The following is a 26,604-nucleotide window of genomic DNA, read 5'->3' on the forward strand; positions in this document are numbered from 1 at the left end:
TTCTGTAGAATAAATTTTTGGCTAAAAGGTTTTGCACAGTAAATTTGAAGTAACCAAAAAAATTCAGTAAAGTACCCAAAGTTGTTAAGCCAACGAATAAGAAAACTGTTGGTGCCAGTGTAATATACAGCCCAATGTCCCCTCCCTCCCTGGCTTATATTTCAAGTTTTAGTACAATTATTGATGAACTGAAATTAGTTTCCGAATGTGAACACATTTTCCTAGGTGTTTCCCAATCCTATCTCAATATTTGCTACTAGCTAAAAAACCTTCAAACTTCAAAAAAAAAATCAAAATTTGAATGTATTAACGATTTATACATTATACATTCAAAGTTTTAATTTTTCAAAGAAGTTGTATCAACTTTTTTTTTTATAGCTAGCCGGTCCTTTTAGTAAGTAGTAGATGTAAAATTTTTCATAGAATTCAGATATGCAATCGGTTTTTTTGTAGACCTCATATTTTTTAAGTAATTTAAGTTTAAAAAAAAAAAAATTAAGTCGATTTTAAGGTACTAAAATGCAACAAAAAAAAGAAAGAAAATGGCCATTATGAACAAAAATAGTAAGATCTTTAATTTGACACCTTACTTTTTCAATTCTGTCAGGTAATTATTGAAAAAATCGATTTTTTTAAACCCACGAGAATAAAAACTTTGAACTCAATTTTATCATTTCACAAGTAAAAAAATATGGGTTCATATATACCTTTAGAATCAGAAAAATATTACGAATCCATTGTAAGCAAAATTGAAAAAAAAAGTTTACAATATAGTATATAAACTACAATAAAAGGAATTATATGAAAATATCATATTATATTGTACAGGCAACGTCTTAACTTTTGAATTGGGTATAAAAATGGGAAGGGGGTATAGAGGGGGTAAAGAGGGGGTAAAAAAGGGAAGACGATAGTGTTGCCAGAACAAAAAATACAATTGGCCATTTTTATATTTTTTTATTTTTTTACTTTTTTTCAATTTTGCTTACAATGGATTCGTAATATTTTTCTGATTCTAAAGGTATATATGAACCCATGTTTTTTATGTCTGTTTGAGAAAATATTTAGGTCTAAAGTTTTTATTAAACCGAGGTTAAAAAAATAGATTTTTACAATAATTACTCAACAGAATTTTAAAAGTAAGGTGTCAAATTAAAGATCTTACTATTTTTGTTCTTACTGGCCATTTTCTTCTTTTATTTTGTTGCGTTTTAGTACCTTAAAACCGACTTAATTATTTTTTAAAAAAACTTAAATTACTTAAAAAATAAGAGGTCTACAAAAAAACCGATTGCATATCTGAATTCTATGAAAAATTTTACATCTACTACTTACTAAAAGAACCGGCTAGCCATAAAAAAAAAGTTGATACACCTTCTTTAGATTTTTTTTTTTTGGACGTTTGAAGGTTTTTTAGCTAGTAGCAAATATTGAGATAGGATTGGGAAACACCTAGGAAAATGTGTTCACATTCGGAAACTAATTTCAGTTCACCCAATTATTGAAATTAAAGACAACAAGGATGACAACATTCATTATTGCGAAGCTCTGAATTCAATTAACGAACTAACGAACATGAACACTTGTAGAGTGTCAAAACCTAACAAGCAGAATATTTACTTAAAGTTATACACAAAATAGTTTATAAACTTGTTACAATATACATGATTATTATTACATTTTTATAAAATTGATTATAGAGATGCTGCGCTTAAAATGTTGCATCTTGTTGTTCTAAGAATCAAAAGCTAACCTTCAGCGGATGGACGAACGTACAGACCCAAATTATAGAAAAGCTTTGCTTTTATAATTAAAAGTTAGCTCCAATGAAGACTTTTATAATAAAAAAGTTATATTTTCGACATAAACTATACAATTGTATATGTCAATACATAACCTCTAGACTAACAGGGGTGTAGATGGCGCCAAATTCATGGAATGACAAATGTAAATGAAATGCTTAAAAACTTAAGATTTCAAGGTTTTTAAGTTAGGTAGCCCCATAACACTACAAATTTTAACTTCAGCTTTAGCTGAAATCGTAAACCGTGTCATTCATAACTAAAGATTTTAATAGTTATTTCTCGCATCGTATTATAAACAGCTTTCCGCGGATATAGAATGTACAATTATACGATTAAAACTAGTTTTTTAGCCCCGAGGTACCGGCTAAAAAACTGGTTTGTACATGATTGTACATTTCTATATTCGTAGAAAACTGGATATAATACGATACGAGAAATAACTATTCTCGTATTCATTCGAATCCAGTGGATAGGAACCGGTTCTCATTCATACGAAAAAACTATGTCTAGCATCGTATCATATCCAGCTTTCTACGAATATAAAAATGTACAATCATGCTAGACATAGTTTTTTCGTATTCATGAGAACCGGTTCCTATCCACCGGATTCAAATGAATACGAGAAAAACTGTTAAAAACAAGGATGACAACATCCATAAAAGCGAAGCACTGAAACGGTAGGACAAACGGACATTAACACTTGTATAATGTCAGAACTGAATAATCAGAATATAAATGTATAAGAGTCGATGCAAAATTGTTAGTAAATTTGTTGAAAAACTGCTTGATACAGAATAATGTTTATGGACATACTTAAATTTTTAGGACCTAATTATAGAGTTGCTTCGCTTATAATATTGTACTTTGATGTCCCAGGAATCAGTATACAAAAAATCAGTTCGATAGGTTAATCACGGAGTGACGGACGGACGGACGGACGGACCGACCCTAATTATAGAAAAGCTTCGCTTTTAAAAATTATAGGTAAAGGATTGTTTACATTTAATCTATATTAAATTTTGACAGTTTGTGTCGACTATTTTGACTAAATGGTCATTGCTGGCATAATATTGACATAAAGAATGTCTAATAAGATCATAGCTACATCTTTATAATAACCGTCTTTTGGCAGGAAAACCTTGACACAAAAACAGGTTTTAAGCAAAGTAGATGAATCAAAACAAAGGTTATGAATTGAAGGGGTTGGCTGTAATTAGGATTAATATATTGGTAATATTGTATGAACATAATTAAGTCAAAATTTCAATTGTCTCTTCACATATTTTAGTTTAATAGGTCTGTCCAGTTTAAAAAAATATTATTTGCCTAATTAATCAGAGAGAGATTCTACAATGTACTGTTTATTACACTAGTCTCCAAAGTTTTATAATAATATTTTCTTATTTGTTAGCTTAACAATTTTGGGGAATTGAGTGAACTTTGATTGGTTGGCTTACCAAGTAGAGTGTTAAAACATTATGTCCACTAAGTTTAATCTAAAGAAGGGTTAATTTTGTGTATCATCATTGGGGATTGTCTTATCACTTTAGATCCCTGCTAAGTAGTGCAGAAATAACAAGCTATATCATTTTGAATTCACATTGTGTTTTCGATTAACAAGAGAATTGTTTTAAAGAAGCATAATTGATTTTCAATTATTCTTCGTTACTTTTTTGAAAACTAGCGGCTTTGCCTCTAGGGGCACTTAAGGTAGGAGGGGGAAAAGTCGACCACATCCCCTTTTAAATTTGAGTTTCAAAAGAGTAAAAAAATATTTTTTAGGGAGAGGGGGGTTAGGAGACCCTCCTCAAAAATAGTTTAAAACCTTCCCAGGATCTATAAGAAGATTCACTCTAAAGGAGAACAATATCGGTTCAGCGGTTAGCGAGATCCTTCAGGACAGACAAAAAACGCTTACTACTTTATATAATAGGATATGTCAATAAACCAGGAATTAACAAACTACTTACGCACGGATATACCCGAAAAATATAGTAGCTTCGCTAATAAAAGTTTAATGATTACAAATATATAAGACGTACAGACCTATTACTCCTATAAGGTATTGGTATAAGTATATTTGAAGGATCTTTACTTAAATACCTTCAAAGAATTAAATAATTTGGCTTAAATCAGGGGAAAAGGAAAAGCTGAAAATATTCATATACTTTGAATCCTTATATAAAAGTAACGAGATGTCTGTCTGTTTGCGAATATCTCGCAAACCACTAAACTGATACAGTAAAGCTTCTTATAGGTCTAGAGGGTTTAGAGAAGGTTTATAACTATTTTGGTAAAAGTTTTCCAATCGTTCAAAGAGAAATTGCCACTAGGAAAAATATCCTTACAACCCTCCCCGACCCCCCCAAAAAAGAAATAAGATTGAAAGTGAAAGTGAAAGTGAAAGGTCGAATTTTCCAATGGTTTTATGCTATTTTTTAAATGAAAAAAACTATTATTGATTTCAAAATTTTGCTTACTTACATTTCCTTTAATTTTAATTTTTAAATTTAAGTAGATAATCTTTTTAAATAAAACCTCAATTACATATATACCATGGGAAAAATTGATTTTAATGGGTCGTATGAGGGTGGGCGTCTGTCTTATTTTTTGCTTCGCCCCTAGAACAAAAGGAGACAGCGAGAAAGGAGGTAAAAAATAGCCTAAAACTTACCCACGATTTTTATAAAGCTTTCCTGAAAAGAATCATCCAATCAGACCAACAATCTCCAAGATGTTAACTTCAGACAAAAAAACGTCTACTTTATACGATGATATTAAACAAAATTGTATTTCGGACCCTTTACGACAGAATATAACAAACACAGGGATGAAAACATCCACAAAAGCAAAGCCAAAAAATCGGAAGTAAGGAAAAGAACTCTCGTAGAGTGTCGAAACTTAATAAGCAGAACAGCAAATTGTAAGTTTAAACAAAATAGTTGATAAATTTATTGCAAAATTAACGCATAATTTGTCAAGTTTCGTTTTTATGAATGTTGTCATCCTTGATTGAAAGATAAATTTTATAATTATTTGTTTTAAGTATTTATTATGTCTGACCAAAAAGAGTTATATTTACAATTAATAATATTTGCATTTTTAAAGTTTATTTAGTATCAGGGTTCTAGGGATGGGTACACAAATTTTAAATCTATTTATAAGAATTTGGTGCTTTTCCCTTAAAGTCCAAGCTTTCTTTTTGAGTGGTTTTAAAGGTCTAGTCTAAGGTAACAATTAGAAGACGAAGAAAGTCGCTAAAAAATCAGCCTGTGACGTCATATAAATGAAGGATTATCCATCTTTTTTTTAGGGGTTTTCTTTCCCACTGTTTTCCTCTCCGCATTCCTAATTTTTATGACGACAGAACTTTTTATTGAGCGAATTTCTTCGTCTTTAACAATTAGCAACAGAAAAATACTTTATTGTAATTTGTGTTTGATTACATCTCGATTGGTAAAAAAAAATTGAAAACTACTTGTTTGGGACCAACCAAGTAAAATTTAATAAAAGTACCCAAAGTTTTATTGCTTACAAATGAGATAACCTGGTTTTAAAACTTTGGGAACACTGTAATTTACAGTCCAACGTTCCCTCCCTCCCTGATGTATTCCTAAAAGTCTAGCATTTGTTTGTATATTAGTTATTTGCTAATTTTTAGGGCCTGGGAAAATTCCTTTTAAGTATTTTGGTTACTCTATAACAACCCAGAAAGAAAGGAAAGCTAGTCTCCAAAGTTTTTTAATAACATTTTTTCGTATTCGTTGGATTAATAACTTTGGGTATTTTCAGTGAATTTTGATTGGTTGATTCATTAATCTGAGTGCTCAAACTTTTCAATCAATAATTTTATTCTACAAATAGGGTAATTTTGTATATCACGTTTGAGGATGTACATCAATTTATCAGTCATTGTCTTATCCCTTTAGATCCCTGATTACAACAATCTTTATATAACTGTATTAAGACAAGGATGATAACATTCATAAAAACAAAGCTCTGAAATCAAACGGTAGAACAAACGAACACATGAACACTTGTAGAGCAACAAAACCTAATTATCAGAATATCAAACTAAAGGTGTACACAAAGTTGTCCATAAACTTGCTGCGAATTGCGTTAATTAGCATAATTATTATTTTTTTAAGCAGCATTTTAGACTTTCAGTGGTTATTTGCCCTTCTACTTTCAAATTTGTGTAACTTTTGGGACTGTTGGGTTACTGTAAAGTGGCGTGCGGTATAGGGGTGCCAACCAGGGAGTAAGGGAGGGGACAATGGATCGAATATTCAATTTTTAAGTAGTCTCAGACTTTGGGGACTGGCTTAAAGGGAATGTGCACGAATACAGCAGATTCTTACTGATTTTGGGGACTTGCGCATCAATGCCCCGCTAACTAGCTGAGCTAGTTTTGAATATGCAGACAGAAAAGTTTGTTTTTTATCGCTGGTTTTAACAAATATTTTTTCCCAAGAAAATGTCTTTTCATGTATAGAAACTCTACTGTGATATTTATGTATTAAATAATCTAAGAACCGCTTGAATTTTGGGGTCAGTTATAAATATATTAGAAGGGTTGAGGGTGGTTTAAACAAGATTTTTCTAGTGATTAATTACAGAATGTTTACTACATTGTGATGTGTTGATAATTTAATTTTCAAGTAAATGATTTTTTTCTTAGAACTAATTTTGTTCTAAATTAGGTTACCATGATCCCCTTACAATTTTGGTAAAATTTTCTTGAAAAATCTGGTTTTCGTTGCTTTTCAGCGAACCCTCTTAAATTGAATTAATTGCCCATTGTCCCCTCCCTTACTCCCTGGGTGCCAACAACCCTTAAAATTAGAATGGGGAAGGCATGTCTTTCCCTTTTTTATCCCATAATGGTTTCACACCCCCCATGTTAATCGCTGTGTACGCCTTTGATTGGGTATCCGCCACTGTATAATAAGTAAAATTTGGACTTGACAATTTAGCTGAATGACTCAAACCATAATAAATAAAAAATACTTATTATTAGGAATGGAGGAAAAGTATTCGGAAAAAACGGTTTGCTACGATGAATTCCAATTCTTAGAATGTAGTAAAATACAGGGATCTAAAGGGATATGATAAATTGAAAATAGAATTACCCTTTCTGGAGCTTAAAATTAGTGGTGAAATTAGAGCACATAATGAACTAACCAATCAAAATTGAATAAAAGTAACTGAAGTTTTTGAGCCAACGAATAAGAATTGGTAATAGTATAAATACAGTACCCATCTTCCCTCAGAGATAACTCGGTTATAAAACTTTGGGTACCAGTGTAATTTTAAGTCCCTTGTCCATTCCCTCCCTGTACAAAAGGAAATCTAGAATCGTGACAATATCCGAATCTTACAAATTAAATAAAAATTTGTGACCGATCAGACATTATTGACAAGGGTTTATGGAAAAGTAAAACATATACTATTATATAAAGTAGTAAGCGTTTTTTAGTTTGTCCCGAAGGATCTCGCTAACCACTGAACCGATATTATTTTCCTTTACAGTGAAGCTTCTTATAGATCCTGGGAAGGTTTTAAACTATTTTTGGGGAGGGTGTCTTCAACTCTCCACCACCCCCACTAAAAAATATTTTTTTTACTCTTTTGAAACTCAAATTTAAAATGGGATGAGGTCGACTTTTCCCCCTCCTACCTTAAGTGCCCCTAGAGGCTTCTAGAGGGCGTAGCCGCTAGTAAGTATAAAAGTAACAGAATTTTCGTTTTTCTGTCTGTACTGAAAGATCTCGCTAACCACTGAAACGATACGGTTAATAGCTTTTTTTAAAATCTAAAATTATAAAATGAGTAATCGAATTCAACCACCTACCTTGTCAAATGCCCCTAGAGGCCTCTATGGTGCGTAGTCGCTTGTTACTTATAAACAAGGAAGGGTATATTACTATAAAGCGCAGCAACAACAAGCTTAAGTGGGTTTAGCTGTGTGTGTGTGTAAAGGTATTGTGTTACAATCTACTATAACTAACGGCTACGCTTCTATAGGCCTCTAGGGGCACTTGAGAGAATGGGTTTTTGAAAGTGGATCCTCTACTTTTAATTCTCGTTTTTTTGGGGGGGTGGCGGGTTATTTTTTCTAGGGACAATATCTCTTGGGAGGGTGGAATTACCCTTCCCCAACATGGTCATAAACCTTCCCTGAACATATGAGAAACTTAACTGTAAGGAGAACCATATCAGTTCCGCGGTTAGTGAGATACTTCGCATCAAAGACACATAGGCATCATGTTACTTTCATACAAGGATATTAAAAATCAGTATTTATCTATCTCTTTATTTCAACAATTTTTCAAACTTTTTCAGTATTATATTATTATATGCCTTTTTTCTATTCATCTTTTTAAAGGATGTTTCTTCAAAACAACGGATAAAATTTTTTTTTATAATCATTGGGGATGTACATAAACTTATCGTCCATTGTCTTATCATAGGAATTAGCCAACCAATTTGAAAATTAAACCAACCCTGAACCAGGTGTACTTTTTTTAGCGAATGAAAAGGTTAGATGTGGAATAGCAGCTGAGTGTTATTTAATCTATTTCAGTCGCAGCTGCATCTGTTTTTTCAGTCGCCAGCCGTTTACTAGAAACTTGAACGTGATTGTAAAAACGTCAGAATATTAAAAATATGACCATCACATTGGTGTCAATGACCACCATCAAATTTTTACCAGAAAAAAAAATAGGGAGGGATGGGACATTGAACTGTAAATTTCACTGGTCTTATAAGGTTATATAACTTATATAGCTTGAAAATAGACTAAAGTTATAAATGAAGAAAAACTGATAATAGATTAGAGTAGCTTCGCTACAAACGATGATAAAACAAAAATCATTGCTTATTAAAACATAATTGCACAAGTAGGGGGGGGGGGGGGGGGGTCAAATTTCCGCTAGCTGCAAGGATAGGAAAAAAGAATCCAATATAATAATGTTTGCTTTTTTGTACTTCAGCTGACTTTATATAACTACACACGTCCGTTTGACGTAACGGCCTATAGCCCATGGTAGACTAGTCCGACAAATTAAAAATATCTCTGAAATAATTAGGTATAATCTAGATCTAAGAACCTATGAAGAGTAGTAACTATAATTGTTATCACATAATTTAAAATCCTAATATCCTAGTAATATCTTTTTAAATTTTTCTTACTGGTGATTCAAGGAGCTTTGCATCTCAATAACTACTACTTTAAAATAAAAAAAAATATGTATTTTCATAAGGATAGATTGAAAAATTTCATCGTTGCTTCTGTATGGATATGATTATATATTTTCTCGAATTTAAATTTTCACCTGTATGGTTTTTACTTATACTTGTTCATGTCCCTGTATCGTAATGGGGGGGGGGCATTTCCCTAAACCAATTAAGTTGAAGGAGGGGGGCATCTCCCCAACCAATTAAGTTAGGGTGGGGGGGGGGGTCTAGATTTACGGAGCCATTTATTTGTGAAACCTTATACTGAGTAAATTAACCAATAAGAGCCAACTAAGTAATTGGATACCCAATGGTAAATATTACATAGTCATCTATCTTACCAACTTGCTATCTAGCCATCTAATTATCTATCTATCTAACAGGATATTCAATGGTAAATATTACATAGTCATCTATCTTCCCAACTAGCTATCCAGCCATCTAATTATCTACAGCATGACCCTCAAAAAAGTATTTTTAAGCATCTGCAGCCCTTATTTCTCAATGAATTATTAAAAAATGCATATGTCCTATTCTCTATAGTATTCCACGTAAGTAGATAAAAAAATATTTTTTTTACCTCCATTAACACCGGAGATTTTTAGTGCTAAAGTTTTGAAAAAGTGACTGAGGAAAAAGTAACTTTTAACATGATATGACTTTTTTAGCAAAATTAAGCTAGAAATCCTTTTATTTTGTTACTAGCAGAAACTTTATACAAAAATGAAATAAAAAATTTAGTTTTTTAGTAAAAAGCATTTTTTTACACATATTTTTTGAGTCTTTTTAGTTTAATGATATTTTGAAAAACTTACTTATTAGGCAAAATTGTTTAAGATTAAAAAACCAAATAAATCTCTATGAATATAGCAGGAAAATTGTTTTTGTTTCACAATCCTAACTTTAATAACAAAAAAGTTATAAAGAAAATAAAAATAAAACATAATGATTTTTTAGTCTAAAAAGCTTAATTTACCCCTTATTAAATAATTGAGATGTCAGAAAAGTAGGCGGAGCAACTGTCATAATTAATCCTTTTCTATAAATAAGGGTTAATAAATAACCTAAAATTTGCAAATAATCAATTCATTCAGTAGTATTTTTTTGCCATTAAAAATTGATATTTTTAGGTGTAATAAAAAAGAAATATTTAGTTAACTTGTTTTTCTTTATGTCTCATTATTCAATTGCCAGAAAAACATAATATAACCATCCAAAAAATAAGAGAAACAAAAAAAAATTCTTTTTCTCAGTCACTTTTTCAAAACTTTAGCTCTAAAAATCTTCGGTGTTAATGGAGGTAAAAAAAATATTTTTATATCTTCCTACGTGGAATACTATGGAGAACAAGGACATATGCATTTTTTAATAATTCATTGAGAAATAAGGGCTGCAGATGCTTAAAAATACTTTTTTGAGGGTCATGCTGTATCTATCTATCTAATTAAATAGCCAATGGTAAGTATTATATAGTCATCTATCTTACCAACTAGCTATCTAGCCATCTAATTATCTATCTATATTAATATTCATTGGTAAATATTACATAGCTATCTGCCCAACTATCTATCTATCTTTATATATCTATCTATCTATCTTGTCTCAACCATGACACTTTGGTTGAGCTTGACTTCCGAATTAGCGGGAAGTTCACGAGATCAGTTGGCGAACATACAAACCCCCAATACCAGGAACCATCAAGTTTCAACAGCAGGTTTGAATATAGATTTATTGATGAAATTATTTCAAAGACCTGAAATTACAATATCAATTAGTTCATAATTCCAGTTATTTATAACCACGTAATCTTATTTGCTTTTTTAAAAATCATTTTTCTCTACGGTAAAAAATCTTTGGAAACTTTGGCTTTAAAGGAAAATTATTTGGTTTAATAAATCATTGTTAAATGCAACAATAAGGCACATAAAAATTACTAAAACATATATTAATCATAATTAAGTTTCATGCTTAGCTGGCTAAAGCCTTTTTATAACTACATATAATCGTCCTATACACCATACTTCTTAATAAAAATAACAAATTCTACCTGAAGCTCTTATGGTTTCAAATCCCTGATATACTAGGGTCGTTCACACACAATGAGACCAATGATAGGCCCAATTTTGTTCTCCGAAATCTTCACACTCTCATATCTCATTCAAAAGTAAAGAACGTGCGCTTCAAAATAAACAAACAATCTATGCCGCGCCACATTATGAAAGGAAAGCCAAAGAAGACGACATTTGCGCTTAGTTTTTGGTTAATGATAAGGAATTTAATTTCGAACTTGATAAACACAAAGCTTCCTCGAAAAGAGGTTAAGACACACCCCCCGTTTGAAAGTCAAATTAACTTCCTTAACGAGATTCAAGGTTTTTTCGCGCTGAGCACTAGCAACATTTCTCACTAAACTCAACTCACCATAATCACATGAGAATGGCCACATCCCGAAAACGTGACAATTTTGCTCCTAACTAAATGAAACCCCGTGAAATGCATACACAATATTATACTCCTCACTAGGACTCATAATACCTCACATTTTAGGATAGAAGGATGGGGATTGGTTTGTACCATACAACATTCCATGCACATGACAATCACAAATCACATACACAAATCCTAAAATAGATAATCCTATTAATCATGATGTTGTAAATATAACAACTATACTAATAATAATCATTTCATAATCAATAGGTAATAAATCATTATTAATAAATCAATAAGTACCTACGAAGTCAGGTTGAAATGTAAATGTAAACAATAATGGTAAAATAAAACGAAATAAATCTTAGACAAGAAAATTAAGATTTATAGGTACTTAAAACTAAATTTGTTAAGCATCAAAAAGAGTAGTAAGAAAAAATTTTTCAAAATCCTTGGGCAGAAAGTTTTTCAAACCTAATGAATAAGAACTGTAATATCTTAATCAACAATAAAACTTTTTAATACTTAAGAATAGCAAAATAATAATATTTTCGTTAGAATTTTCATTGAAATTATGAAAAAATACCAATTTTTCTTTGTAAAAATATGAGACTTTAAATATGAATTTTCAATCATTCCTTGATCTGAATAAAAATGTTTTACTTGATTGAAATTCATATATAATTTAAAAAAAATCTGCTAAAAAAAATACTTGATTTTTTCTTAGAATAAATATCGAATCACGCAACCTCGACCCATTTATTCCTTTTTGTTAAACTTTTCAGGTAAGTTTTAAAATGAATTGTACTTTTGAAAAGAAATTAAACTCAATAAAATTAAATTTGAGCATATGAAATAGAAGAATATTTAATCGCATTTCATTTGATTCTTATTTTAGGCATAAAAATAGGCATATGAAAAATGTGGCTTTGTACTAAAAAAAAAACTCAATTTCCATAAAATAAGAATCAATTATTAATCATAATTTTTAACAACTGCCTGACTGATACAGCATGTTCTTCTAGGGGAGATTTATCTGTCAGTCTGAACAAGACTCTTGCAGTCTTTCTTCCATCCTCAATTCTCGTCACTCGGCCCATCCTCAAACATCTCATCAGCGGATTGGTACTCGTAACCAGAACTATATCTCCGTCAGCTAGTGGCTCCGCCATCTCATCCTTCCACTTGGACATCCGTAATATCTTCGGTAGGATCTCCTGGCGGTAGGCAGTCCAAAACTGGGCAGACAAATCTTCCAACAACTTCAACCTGGAGGAAATTTGGTCCTCCGGTTTCATCGCCACATTGCACAACGGCTGGCGGTCAACATTTCCCAGCAGCTGGCCAGGGGTGATCAGCCGCCAATTCTCCACGTCGTTCGCAGCTTCTATCGTCAATGGTCTGCTATTCATCAACTTGCTGACCTCCGCCAACAGCACCAGGAGCTCGTTGAAATTAACAGAACTATTCACCAACTTCTTGGACAGCAATCTCTTGGTTAATCCCACCATTTTCTCAGCCTGCCCAATATAATGGTGGGCTCGGGCCGGGATCTGAGACCAAGAAAATTCTACCTGGCTGCCCAACTTCTGCTCTAAAACCTTGCGAGCACCGGATAATTGTGTGCCCATGTCGCTTACTATGATCTTCGGCAGACAATGAACAGCTTCCAACTTGCGCAGGGACAACAGGATACTGCTGGTATCATACTTTTCCAAGGCATCTAACCACAACGCCCCTGAGAATCTGCAGACCACCACGAACACCCACACCTTCTTCGTTGCTGTCTGACTCCTCGTTTTGGCGGCAGCTCTCCTCGTAACCAGCGGACCCATCAGGTCGACTTGCACAGCTTCAAAAGGCCTGCTCGGGACCAACTTGTCAGGTAACACCTCCTTCATGGTAGCACGACATTCCTTAGCCCTCTCAACACCGCAGGGCCAACATTTCTTCACTTCCATGATGGCCAACCTCCTTGCCTTCACAATCCAGCACCAACGGCGGCTCTCAGCTAAAGTTCCACGGACACCAGAGTGAAGCTCAACATGCGCTTCTCTCATAAAAACAGCAGCTAACCAATTACCAGGCTCCAAAATTATTAAACCTGGCATGTCTTCAAATATCATTTTACGGCCGCCAGTAATGGCGTCAATGACTGGCTGTCCACGACCAACCATTTTAAGAATCCTCATCTCCCTGGTCACATAATTTCCTCCGGGACCAACGACAGGCCAGGTCAATGATACTTCATGCACTAATGGATTTAATGACACATAATTGCCTTTAGCGTCATTTATCCACTCATCCTCTTGGCTTCGTGACACAATGAAAAGTTCCGCCGCCGCCATAAAATTGTACAAAGACGGCTTGTACACAGAATCTGCGGCTGCTACATGACTACCAGCGGCTGTAGTCTTACCTTCTTGTCTGCTCTTTAGCTTCTTCAACCAGGTGTTCGCAACTTGCAGGACAGCTGCCATAATACGTTTGGCCTGTCCAAATGATCTCCTGTGCTTAAACCTAAAGACATCTTCAGCGGCTTCTCCGGCAACTTTCATTGAACATAACTTAACCATTTTGGTATTCAACTCCTCTGGGGGTAAAACCTGCTTGACTTCTTCGGCAGTTTTCACCGGCCACGCACTTTCATCCTGGCGCAACCATTCTGGGCCAAATCTGTACCTGGAACCTGGTCCCAAATCTGATACCTTGCAGGTGCTTCTGGTGCCCAAATCTGCAACGTTGTGCGTCCCCGGGACCCACCTCCAGTCATCCTTGTTGGTTGCAGATTGAATTTCTCCAATACGATGAGAATTAAATGTGTTCAGCATAGCACTGTTGGAGACTATTTGCGATAAAACACACGATGAATCAGTAAAGTACATCACTCTGATAATATCAAAGGGCAGGGCATCTCTGACGGACTTTGCCAACCTTGTGGACATCTGGCACCCCATCAACTCAAGGCGTGGAATTGATTCACACTTGACCGGCGCAACTCTTGACTTGGTGGCTAGCAGAAACGTTTCAAAACCTTGTCTAGTTGGCCACCTCAAATATGCATTAGATGCATAAGCCTCTGATGACCCATCCGAAAACATCATCAAGGATGGAAGGCCAGTTGGTTCATCCGGGACCACACAACGGTCAAACTCCAATTTAGCGACCTCAGCTCTGTCCTCCAGCGACTGAACAAGTTCATCCCGTAGAGTTTTTGGAATGAAATCTTGCCAGCCCAAATTCAGCAAACATGTTTTCCGCAGGACAAGTTTAATTCTCAACAGAATAGGGCTGCAAAGCCCGATCGGGTCGAAGGTTTGGGCGGCGAACCTGTGGACCATCTTCTTCGTCAGATTCTCGTCCAAGGCGTCCTGGAGGTTGTACAAATCAGCATCCTCTTTCACCTTCCTTCCCTTGACTTTACCATCTTGGTTGACTCTTGTGGCAATGGACAACACATCGGTGGCTGGCTTCCATATCAGCCCGAGAACCTTGGTAGGCTGGCAATCATCTCCAGAATAAATGACTTGTTTGAAGGAAAAACTACCTTTGCCGATAATCCTGTCGGCCTCTTTCATCATCTCCTTGGCTTCTGGCTTCGATCCTGCTCCCGAAATAACGTCATCTATGAAGCTGTGCTTCTCAAGCTTGACTGCAACTGGAATCTGAGGTAACTTGAATTCCTCATCAGGGTAGGTAGGTATTTGTGGCTCCTTCCATAATTCAGGTTTAGCAACAATTTCACTACCGTTTATCTGTCCCTCTCCATACATCTCCTTGACCTCTGCTTCACTCTTTCCGCCGAACAGGCGGGACATCAACTTCAGGGCTGTAACTGCCAAATTTCCCGCAGCTAACTCGCCGAAATTCACAACTTTGGTCAGGTAAATTTCAAGTGGACCATCTGGCGTCGGGGAAAATAAAACTCTCTTCATCTGGCTGTCGAACTCTGTGGCCAGGATGGAGTTATAAAACTTGGAGATATCCGCGGTTATACCAACCTTGTAACCGCGGAAAAGCATCAAATGATAAAAAATCTTCTGCATTGGCGGCGGGCCTCCCAGCATTATGTTATTAAAACTGGTACCCTTGAACGTCAGAGAACTATTTGCACACAATCGCATGGGTGTGGAACTTGAATCCTCCTTGAAAGCAACCACTATTGATGAACAAGACTTAGGTCCTTCATACTGCAATTCTTCAGGCGTGGCTTTTTGAAAAACGCCTCTTCTTATGGCGTCGTTGAATACCTCCACATACATTCCATAGGTACCTTCCTTGACCATTCTGGCACGATCCTTTTCAGCAATTTTGCGGGCTAAACTCTCATTGTAGGGTAAAGTGTGAGGATCTTCAATATAAGCATATTGACCTGTCCACTTGTTGGACTGCAAGTCTAGGGTTAAACCTGCCTCAATTATCCTCTGCCTCTCACGCTGGTCCCAGGTAGTGCCGTCGGCCATAGCCTTGCACTCTTGACAAGCAGTACATCCTGGACAAAGTGCCTGCGGCTGTATGCCAAACGATTCAGACGTCAGAAAGTCTGGCAAAGTGCCTCCACTGACACTGACAGCCTTATAAGCCGACTTTTGATCTCCAGCTCCACCATCAGCACTCGTACAGATAAAACCACTACCAAAAATGGTTCGCCACAACATAGACTGGCCCACTTTCTGGTAGGTTGAAGGAAACACGTCAGGATGTGTATTTCCAATGATGATATCTAAGCCTCCACTAATATATGTAAACCTTTCTGGCGGCATTTTAAATATCTCGGCGGCAGTTTCGGGGTGGACCGAGCGCATCTCGTTGGCCCCGCCGAGGGTAGGCATGACAGCTGCCTCAAACTCCCTCAAATTGCCGTCCCTATCCTTCAGATAAAACACAACATTGCGGCAGGAAGACTCACTGCCATCAGCTACAGAAATAGTTGTATATCTGCCGGTAGATTTCAGCTTCAACTTGTTGGATAACTTCTCAGACACAAGTGGCAAATTTGCCCCGGAGTCAAACATTACCGTGGCGTGGCAGGTGCCGCCGCCAGGTGCTACAACAGGAACTAACTGAAGTAAGAAGGTACAGGGGCTGGGTGCAGAACTTGACTTGTAGACTGTATTCACACCAGCACTAGCCTCATGAAGTAACCTGGAATGGTATCTGTCGCAATTATTGGTACCACAAACACCAAGCTTATCAGATTTATTACACTTGTCAGCAGTATGGCCGTCACACAAGCAGAGTTCACATAACTTCTTCTGCTGGACAACTTTCTTCCGGTCAACCACATCCATCTTCTTAAACGTGAGGCAACGGAAAATCGGATGTTTCTCCTTGCAGTTCTCCACAGGACATGTACTGTTCCACTTGGAAGCCTTGTCCTTTCCAGCCTTTCCATTCTTATTGTCGCTGCGGCCAGATACTTGCGCGGCGGCAGCTCTGTCACGATTTCTCTTGCCGGCGCCATTGTCATAGGACATATCACCGGCCAACATGGCACCCCTGGTCCTCTCCAGCAGTTCTACAATCTTCGGGATGTTTGGTTGGTTCATGCTACCTAGCTCCATCATAATCTTGTCTTTCAAATTTTCAGGGCACTTGTCTTTAAAAATATGAATAAGAGTTAGGTGATTGTAATCCTTAGCTGCAGAACCAACGATGGCTTCTACCTCCTGCATCATGCTCTTGAAGGTAGCAATTGCGCTAACCACGTCCACAGGTTTATCCACAGGTTTCATCTTGTTCAGCTTAGTTAAAATCCTCATGAACCGGCGAGTGTTTGATAAAAACATCTGATCAAGAAACGCCCATTGTTCATTATGATCTCTAATCGCTGACACTTGCTTGCGTAGTTCCGGGTTGGTTATCACCTTCTCCATACACAACATCAGACTTAACCTCTGGTCAGCAAATCCATAACCAGAGCATAGATCTTTAAAGACCTGTTTAAAGTTTGGGTAATCCGTGTCAGTACCGTCGAACGACGGCAACAAACTGTTGTCCCAGCGCCCATACTGCGGGTTGGAACTCCGAATATCCACGGCAGACATACTTCTGGAGAGCATGGCAGGTGTCCCACTCTCATCCAGATTAGATGAACGACGTTCCATCTCTCTAAGCCTTCGGTACATATCACGTACTTCTTGGCGCAACTCCACGGAAATTTTAAGCACTCCCATGTCCATCTTCACCTTCTCAATGACGTCGAGGTTCCTGGCGACAGTGCTTGACCTCGCGTCATCTGAATCATTGTCAAGCCAGTACAGAATTTTTGTACACTGCTCCAACGACGCATAAACTTTATCTGCAACAGTTTTCTGCTCACTAGCTTCATCCAAATCACGCTTAAACTCACGCAGCTCACTAGTCTCCACGGCAGGTTTTAGACTTTTTATTAGGTCAGATTGGTCCTTGACCTCACTAAAAATGTCACGAATTGATTTTACAGTCACATTTTCACATGAACTAAAACTTTGGCAGGCTTTTAGATTGTCATAAAACACTTTTAACTGTTCATCAAAAACTTCTAGCCTTTCACTGCCAATAGCGATAGCTCGCTCAATTTTCTGCTTTTTGGTTAGTGGCATATTGATTCACTAGGTACTTATTTCACAGAAAAATTGTCACAGTTTATTGCATCAATAATTCACTGGATGCTATTGATCTCTTGATGAATGCTAACGCCTATTCATCAGATACTTTGAAATTGTCTCAACCATGACACTTTGGTTGAGCTTGACTTCCGAATTAGCGGGAAGTTCACGAGATCAGTTGGCGAACATACAAACCCCCAATACCAGGAACCATCAAGTTTCAACAGCAGGTTTGAATATAGATTTATTGATGAAATTATTTCAAAGACCTGAAATTACAATATCAATTAGTTCATAATTCCAGTTATTTATAACCACGTAATCTTATTTGCTTTTTTAAAAATCATTTTTCTCTACGGTAAAAAATCTTTGGAAACTTTGGCTTTAAAGGAAAATTATTTGGTTTAATAAATCATTGTTAAATGCAACAATAAGGCACATAAAAATTACTAAAACATATATTAATCATAATTAAGTTTCATGCTTAGCTGGCTAAAGCCTTTTTATAACTACATATAATCGTCCTATACACCATACTTCTTAATAAAAATAACAAATTCTACCTGAAGCTCTTATGGTTTCAAATCCCTGATATACTAGGGTCGTTCACACACAATGAGACCAATGATAGGCCCAATTTTGTTCTCCGAAATCTTCACACTCTCATATCTCATTCAAAAGTAAAGAACGTGCGCTTCAAAATAAACAAACAATCTATGCCGCGCCACATTATGAAAGGAAAGCCAAAGAAGACGACATTTGCGCTTAGTTTTTGGTTAATGATAAGGAATTTAATTTCGAACTTGATAAACACAAAGCTTCCTCGAAAAGAGGTTAAGACATATCTGGATATTCAATGGTAAATATTACATAGTCATCTATCTTACCAACTAACTATCTAGCCGTTTTATTATCTATCTAACTGGATAGCCAAGGGTAAATATTATATATTCATCTATTTTACCAACTAGCTATCTAACCATCTAATTATCTACCTATCTATCTGGATATTCAATGGTAAATATTATATAGTCATCTATTTTACCAACTATCTATCCAGCCATCTAAATATCTACCTATCTATCTGGATATTCAATGGTAAATATTATATAGTCATCTATTTTACCAACTATCTATCCAGCCATCTAAATATCTACCTATCTATCTGGATATTCAATGGTAAATATTATATAGTCATCTATTTTACCAACTATCTATCCAGCCATCTAAATATCTACCTATCTATCTGGATATTCAATGGTAAATATTATATAGTCATCTATTTTACCAACTATCTATCTAACCATCTAATTATCTACCTATCTATCTGGATATTCAATGGTAAATATTATATAGTCATCTATTTTACCAACTATCTATCCAGCCATCTAAATATCTACCTATCTATCTGGATATTCAATGGTAAATATTATATAGTCATCTATTTTACCAACTATCTATCTAACCATCTAATTATCTATCTTGTAATTTTGTACGCCAAATGAAAATACAATCTTTTCTGTCTGTCTATCTATCTTAGCTCAACCTAAGATAGACATTAATCTACTTATTAATATCTTTGCAAATTTGATATCTAAAAATTCAATAAAGCCATCAACTTTAATACGAAGTTAATTGATGTCTATCCTCCTGAAGCTTAAGATTTCATTAACCACTGGACCGGTTGGGTTTATTCTTCGGGGCAAATCACTTTTAGTCATATTTATGGCTTAATGCTATTCTGTTAGAGCGATGCCACTATTCTAAAATTACTATACATTGCTTTGCATATTTATCTATCCATCTACAACATTATCTATCTATCCATCTACAACATTATCTATCTATCTAATCTATTATCTATCTATCTATCTAATTATCTATCCTGTCAATAAATGGGAACCATGTAATAGGATACGTCCTTGTAAATAAACCTTTTGGGTTAATGGGAGGGGTGGGGGGGGGGGGGGTTGTATATAACAAATGCATTTGGGAAACCATTGAAAACAAGGATGGCAACATCCATATAGATAAAGAAACGAAAAAACATGGATTGACAAAGTGATTAAAAGAGAAGGAGTGAAAAAAAGAGAAAGATAATAAAATAAATATATTGAAAATCACAAAGAAAATATATTTCTATGTGTGTCTTTCATAGCATGACCAACAGACCGACGTACCAAGTAATTTATATAATGGAAGCTCATTTGTACAAAGAAAATCTACCAAAAATTACAGTTTTCTATCTTGATTAACAGAAGAGAAAACTGCATTTTCCCATTAGCGTTACAGACTTATGGTTGGACAGACAAAGTGAATTATAGAGTAGGAGGGAAATAACAGATAGGAACAAAAAACGTTAGAAAAGAGAGAGGGAGTCAAAGAAAGAGATAAAACTTTAAAAGACAGTATACAGTAAATGAAAGACAAAAGAAAGGAGAAAATTGAAAATTTACCCAGGACGGAATTAATACCATAAAAAAACCTAGTTTTTACCACTTTTATGGTAAAATTTTACCAGCCTATACGATTTAAAAGGTGGTAAAATTTTACCGTAACCGTGGTAAAAACACTTTTTGTGGTATAGCGAGACGCTTTTTACCATCGATTTTTACCACAATTATCGGTAAAATTTTACCAGATTTCCGGTAAAATATTACCATTTTAGGACGCAAATTTATACCAGATTTTGACCAATTTTTACCACTTTTTTGGTAAAATTTACCGCAAATTTCTGTAAGATTTTACCGAAAAAGTGGTAAAACTGTTCAACACCTGGTAATATTTTTGCCCTAAATTGGTAAAATTTTACCAGAAATAGGGTAAATATGGTAAAAATTTACCAAAAATTGTGGTAAAAACGGGTGGTAAAAATCACGAGAAAGTGGTAAAAAACGACCTTAATTATAGAAAAACATCGCTTGTACACAAATCGCAAAAATAAAAAAAAAATTGTTTTCATTTTTATCTTTATTGATTGAAACACTTAAACATATTTTTCTTGATTCTACTGCTCTGGCCGAAGAAAACTGTTGCGCAACCTCCTGGATTTGCTGGGCACCGGCCCCATTCGACCTCGTATCACTGATATTCAACCTGGAATAAAATTGCTCATTAGTTAATTAGATAAGTACAGGGATATAAAGGGATAAGACAATGGCTGATAAATTGATGTTCATCTCTAATGATGATACACATCGTTACCCCTTCTGTAGATTACAATAAGTGATTGAAATGTTAGGACACTCAACTTAATGAACCAACCAATAAAAAATCAATAAAAGTACCCAAGGTTGTTAGGCCAAAGAATAAGAAAATGTTATTTGAAAACTTTGGGGGCTAGTGTAATTTACAGCCCAATGTCCCATCCCTCCCTACTAAATATCTAATCTATAATACAAAGTAGAACGATGTCTGTCCGTCCGTCCGTCCGTCCCAAAGATAAAGCCTATACTCGCTGTTTACGCAAATGTGTCAGAACTTCCCCCCCCCCCCCTTACTCTCACACCTAAATTTTTTCTTTTGAAAGCAAAAATAAAAGTGTGTAGGTTCGACTCCCCCTCTCCCCCCTCATTCATTTCCTACAGGCATCTTGACACGTAGCAAAAAAATCAGCAAACTTATCTAACTAAACATCTTTGAAAACGCAGAACGAGAAAAAATAAAGGGAAAGCTTACCTGGAAAACATAATCAGTAACAACATCCGTGGCTAACAAGAACAGGATAGTACTCGGCATTACTGATTATATGCTTCACGTGGCGTATGGAGTCGTGGAACGCGGGGTCCTAAGTTATGGAGGATTAAATGAAGGAAGGAAGTGGACTGTTTATTACACTAGTCCCCAAAGCTTTATTTTCTTCTTCGTTGCTTTAACAACTCTAGGGACTTTTATTGAATTTTGAATGGTTGATTAATCAAGTCTACAGAAACGTAAATTATTTTAGTACAATGTTTTTTTTAACTTAAACAATATTTTACTTCGTCTTAAATCATTTAATAACCCATTCCTGAATAGCCTTCTTTAAGAAGTTGAGCACAGATTTTAGCAAGGCAGCCCGCTGGGGTAGGCAGTGAAAACCAGGCTTGGGTACATCCTAAATAGAGATAGGTTGTTAGAAGATTTTAGCAAGGCAGTAAGAATTTTTGGAACTTTATACAAATGTCTAACTACGTTTTAAATCAACCATCTCTCTCCATAGGCATTAATCAAGTATAATTTCCCAGGGATATAAAGGGATAAGACAATGGCCGATAAATTGATATACATCCCCAATGATGATACACAAAATTGCCCCTTCTGAAGATTACAATTAGTGGTAAAAACGTTTTAGCAATCAACATAATGAAGCAACCAATTAAAATTAAATAAAAGTCTCAAAGGTTGTTAAGCAAACGAATAAGGAAACGTTATTATAACACTTTGGGGACTAGTGAAATAAAAAGCCCATGCGTTCCTGATAATTTCCCCTGGAACAAAACTGACCTGAACTTCTACGTGTCTGGGGTCAACAACAAACTTCTCCAGGAGCATCACTTCGTCACCGAAGGACTTCATCGCCTCGCGCTTGGCAGACTCCAGCTGGGCCTCGAACTCGCCAGCGGTCATGGCAATCCTCATACCCTTGCCACCCCCTCCGCGGACAGCCTATGGCAATATCAAATAACAGTTTTCCACAGGTAGAAAAATAAAAACAATATAAAATTTAGCAGCTACTCTACAATAAGGTATGCCGTCACTCCGTCTGACTGTACTATATATCATTACACAATGGTAGAAAAATATAACACTACATTTCTTTACATACATATATATAATTTATATAACTTACATATTCCTTTTTTTTTAACATTGATTCCCAGAATTATACCTAAGGTATAATGTTATAATCGAGCCTTGAAGTTGAAATATATTATGTCATTGTCCATATTAAACATCCTGTTTTATATTTATATTATTTACTATTTTATTGCGGTACATGTGGACATACTTGTCCTTGTTCCCACCTTGATCATAACAGGGAACCCGATCTTGTCTGCCTCCGCCTTCAAGGTGTCCAGGCTCTGGTCCTCTCCGTGGTAACCGTGGATTACAGGTACGTTAGCGGCTTCCATGATCATCTAAAAAACAGGTTAAATATTAGAAAAATTGTAACGACAGACTTCTTTTAAATACACAGTTGCTTTTCCTAGAGCCTACTTGTGTTTCGTCTTAAAAGAGGATGGTTGGAGGGTTTTTACCAATGAAAATATTCGAGGTCATTTTTCCAAGAAGCGGTGTCATACCCCCCCCCCCCCCCCCGCCAAAAAAACAGCATAAACATTCCCTGAAAATTATGGAAGACCAGAAGATTGAGATCGTAGAGGACAAATGAACAGACATCCTGTTACTCCGGTATAGTATAGAGTGTTATTTCTTTCTACTTGAAATCAACCAAAATAAGTTCCTGAGTAGCTACTCTATCATTTACCTTAGATGTAGACTTGATACCCATATCTCTAATGGCAGTGGACGGTGGACCAACAAATATAACTCCTTTCTCCTGATAAAAAAAAAATTTAAATTAAAAGGTAGGTATCATTCTTATTAATATAATATTACATTCTTGAAATTAACCAGAAAAAAACGTAAGCAGTACAGTGGCGTGCACAGGGTTTTTACGGGAAGGGATGTAATCTTAGAGGTTTTTAAAAAACGGGGGGGGGGAATCTACATAATTTTAATTTTAAGGGGTGTGTTGTCAACCCCATTCCTCACACTAATGACCGTGGACAAGATAATGAACGAAATATACATATATAAATCCCCAAATATATTGAACAAAACAACACCTTAGATTAGTTCAGACACTGCTAGTTTGAATGAACCAATCAAGATTTAAAGTTGTGAGCTAACGTGCTTATAAAACTTTGGGTACCAGTATAACTTCCAGTCTAATATCCACTCCCTCCCTGCAGTCAAATGGAAAATATTACCTGTCCAGGGATATAAAATACACGTGGATATTATTAATGACATATCATGGAAATTTGTTGTCATGAATTTAGGTTCCTAACATGGACTTCATATATTGGTCAGTTCGTTTACCCAGAAGGAGGTAAGGGGGTGTTGTAAGGGAGGAATAAGGGTGTATCTTTATTTTAGCCCGCTGTGAGTACCGCTTTATTAGAGTACATGAAAAACTGGTGTAACATCCAGGTAATAATATATCCATTTACCCAAGAATCTTAAGGGATAAGACAATGGTCGACAAATTGATGTACTGTACATGTACAACCCCATTGATGATACACAAAATTACCCCTTACATAGATTACCTTTTGTGGTTGATACGTTTGGACACTCAACTTAATGTACCAACCAATCAGAGATCACTTAATCCCCAAAGTTGTTAAGCCAACGAATAAGAATACGTTATTATAAAAGTTTGGGGACACGTGTAGTTAACAGCCCATTGTCCCCTCCCTCCCTGCATTTACCTGGCAAAGATTAGCAAACTTGACATTCTCGGAGAGAAATCCATAGCCAGGATGTACAGCATCGGAGCCGGTTTCCGCCGCAACCTAAGATAATACAGTGTATGGTCAATAGTAACTAAGCCCCTAGAGGCCTCTAGGGGCACTTGAGTTAGTGGTGAGTTGAAATAGATCCCAACATTTTTTTATTTTAGTTTCAATAGAAAAAGTAAAAAATCCATCTTAAGGCTTAAATATGATCAGAAAATAGAATAAAACCAACTCAGGACCTATGTGATGCCTACCTAAAATAGAGAACCCAATCGGATCAGTAGTTATTTAGAAAAAAAGTCTTACTGCTTTATATAATAGGATGATGCATATAAGAGTTATTCTAAATCTTAATAGGTAGATTCTTCCAAGTTTCAATTTAAATTATCAATCACACCATTAAGCAAAAAACAACACCCATTTTTTTGCAATGTGAAAGGTGTGGGGAGGGGGGGGGGGCTGGGAAAGAGCCGACCCACTACCTTGAATTTTAATTTTTCAAAGTTTTTAAAAAATAAAATTTTTGGGGTAATTTTTCTTAGGCCTATAAAAAAATCCATGTATAAATTAAAACCTTTCCGAGACATACAATAAGCTTCAATGTAGAGGAGAGACGTGTACGTACGCTAGATATTTCGCTACAAACGAAGACAAACAAACATCCTGTTACTTTTATTTAAGGATTATTTTAATCAATCAATTCTTGTAATGTCCATCTAAAACTAATACCTAACAGTATAATGTCAGAGATATAAAGGGATAAGACAAAACAATGGTCGATAAATTGATGTAAATCCTCAATGATGATTAACAAAATTACCCCTTGGATTAATATTAGTGGTTGAAACGTTCGAACACTCAACCTATTGAGCTAACCAATCAAAATTCACTAAAGTCCTGATGTCGAAAGTTGTAAACCAACGAAAATGTAAACGTAATTATAAAACTTTTGGCACTAGTTTAATAAACAGTATCTCCTCTCTCTGGTATAATATACCTTTAAAATAGTATCTCCCCTGAGATAGCTCTGTTGTGAGGCAGCTGGACCAATTCTAACAGCTTCGTCCGCCATGGCTACATGCATAGAGTTTCTGTCGCTGTCACTGTAAACTGCCACAGTTTTAATACCTATAATAAATTTTGACTAAAACACAATAAAATGTAGGTAACAAAGGAAGGGTTGGGGCGGAGGTGCCACTTTAGGAAACAAATAAAAATCGTCGGAAAAAGCCGTTTTTTACGCAAACAAAAGCGCGTTTTGCTCTATCTGTGAGATATTATGAATAAGATAATGTTAAGATTTGATATTAAGATGAGAAAAATTTACGTTCACAGTCCCTTTAAAGACACAATACCTGTAATAATAATACCCTGGCCTTTCTCATTATAAGCCTAGGCAGAGCCATGCTGGTGAGTGATGCTAGCCCAAGCGTGGACCGTGGTGAACTGTACTTCTAACGCCAATACCTAATTACAGGGTTACGAAAGTTTAAATTGATGTTTTTTTTTTTAATGTTAATATTAAATGTAATATAGTTTTGTAATGACATATAAAATATATATTCGATAGAATATAAAAAAATATAGTGGATTCAATATTAAAAAAAAATATTTAAATATATATATAGTTGTTAACCATATAGAATCTATTTCCGGCCGGGTTCTTAAAAGATATTGCCGCGTTTTTTCGACATTTTTTACGCTATGAATAACAAGCGCGACATTCGCGAAATCTAAAAGAGTATACAATGATTTATTTAATTATTTCGCTTTTGATGGTACGGCCTTCATAGAAAAAAAAAAGATTATCTTCAATCCATTTTTGCTGCATATTAATTAATGCATCTTTTTAGAGCTGTGTTAGACATTAGAAAAATTGCTAAAAAAATAATTTAAAATTCAGTATTTTTATGTTATATACTCTGTTTGAAATTCTATCGTCAACGTTCAATCAATTAATGTCTAAAAAACGCCGAAAAAATGTGGCATTCATCTTTTAAAAACCCATCTCGGTGGTATTTCCGGTTGGCAAAG

General features: G+C 35.4%; 1 protein-coding gene across 2 annotated transcripts; it reads right to left on the reverse strand.

Moving 5' to 3' along the window:
* Positions 1-21,019: 21,019 nt before the first annotated feature.
* LOC145332286 (methylcrotonoyl-CoA carboxylase subunit alpha, mitochondrial-like) lies at positions 21,020-26,080 on the reverse strand. Of its 2 annotated transcripts, none has more exons than XM_080177242.1 (9): positions 25,926-26,079; positions 25,568-25,698; positions 24,544-24,627; positions 23,535-23,606; positions 23,071-23,184; positions 22,550-22,711; positions 22,072-22,160; positions 21,743-21,849; positions 21,020-21,160 (listed from the first exon to the last, which is right to left on the reverse strand). In XM_080177242.1, exons 2-8 carry the CDS (start codon positions 25,652-25,654, stop codon positions 21,756-21,758), a joined length of 702 nt encoding a protein of 233 aa, XP_080033368.1. In that variant the 5' UTR covers positions 25,655-25,698; positions 25,926-26,079; the 3' UTR covers positions 21,020-21,160; positions 21,743-21,755. The 2 variants fall into 2 exon arrangements, 1 of the variants encoding a protein (XP_080033368.1); XR_013884120.1 differs by having other exon boundaries at positions 21,050-21,160; positions 21,743-21,862; positions 22,094-22,160; positions 25,926-26,080.
* Positions 26,081-26,604: the final 524 nt, after the last annotated feature.

This window comes from Acartia tonsa, chromosome 11, assembly GCF_053477335.1.
Source record: "Acartia tonsa isolate MP-2025a chromosome 11, ASM5347733v1, whole genome shotgun sequence".
Classification (NCBI taxonomy): Eukaryota; Metazoa; Arthropoda; class Copepoda; order Calanoida; family Acartiidae; genus Acartia; species Acartia tonsa.

Bases quoted from the DNA above. Each gene is read 5' to 3' on its own strand.
- LOC145332286 (XM_080177242.1), bottom strand. From the start codon at position 25,654: ATGCATGTAGCCATGGCGGACGAAGCTGTTAGAATTGGTCCAGCTGCC. The intron at 23,607-24,543 runs GTAAATGCAGGG...TTTTTTTATCAG, and splicing joins AGTTTGCTAATCTTTGCCAG to GAGAAAGGAGTTATATTTGT. The intron at 23,185-23,534 runs GTAAATGATAGA...CCTGTTTTTTAG, and splicing joins GTATCAAGTCTACATCTAAG to ATGATCATGGAAGCCGCTAA.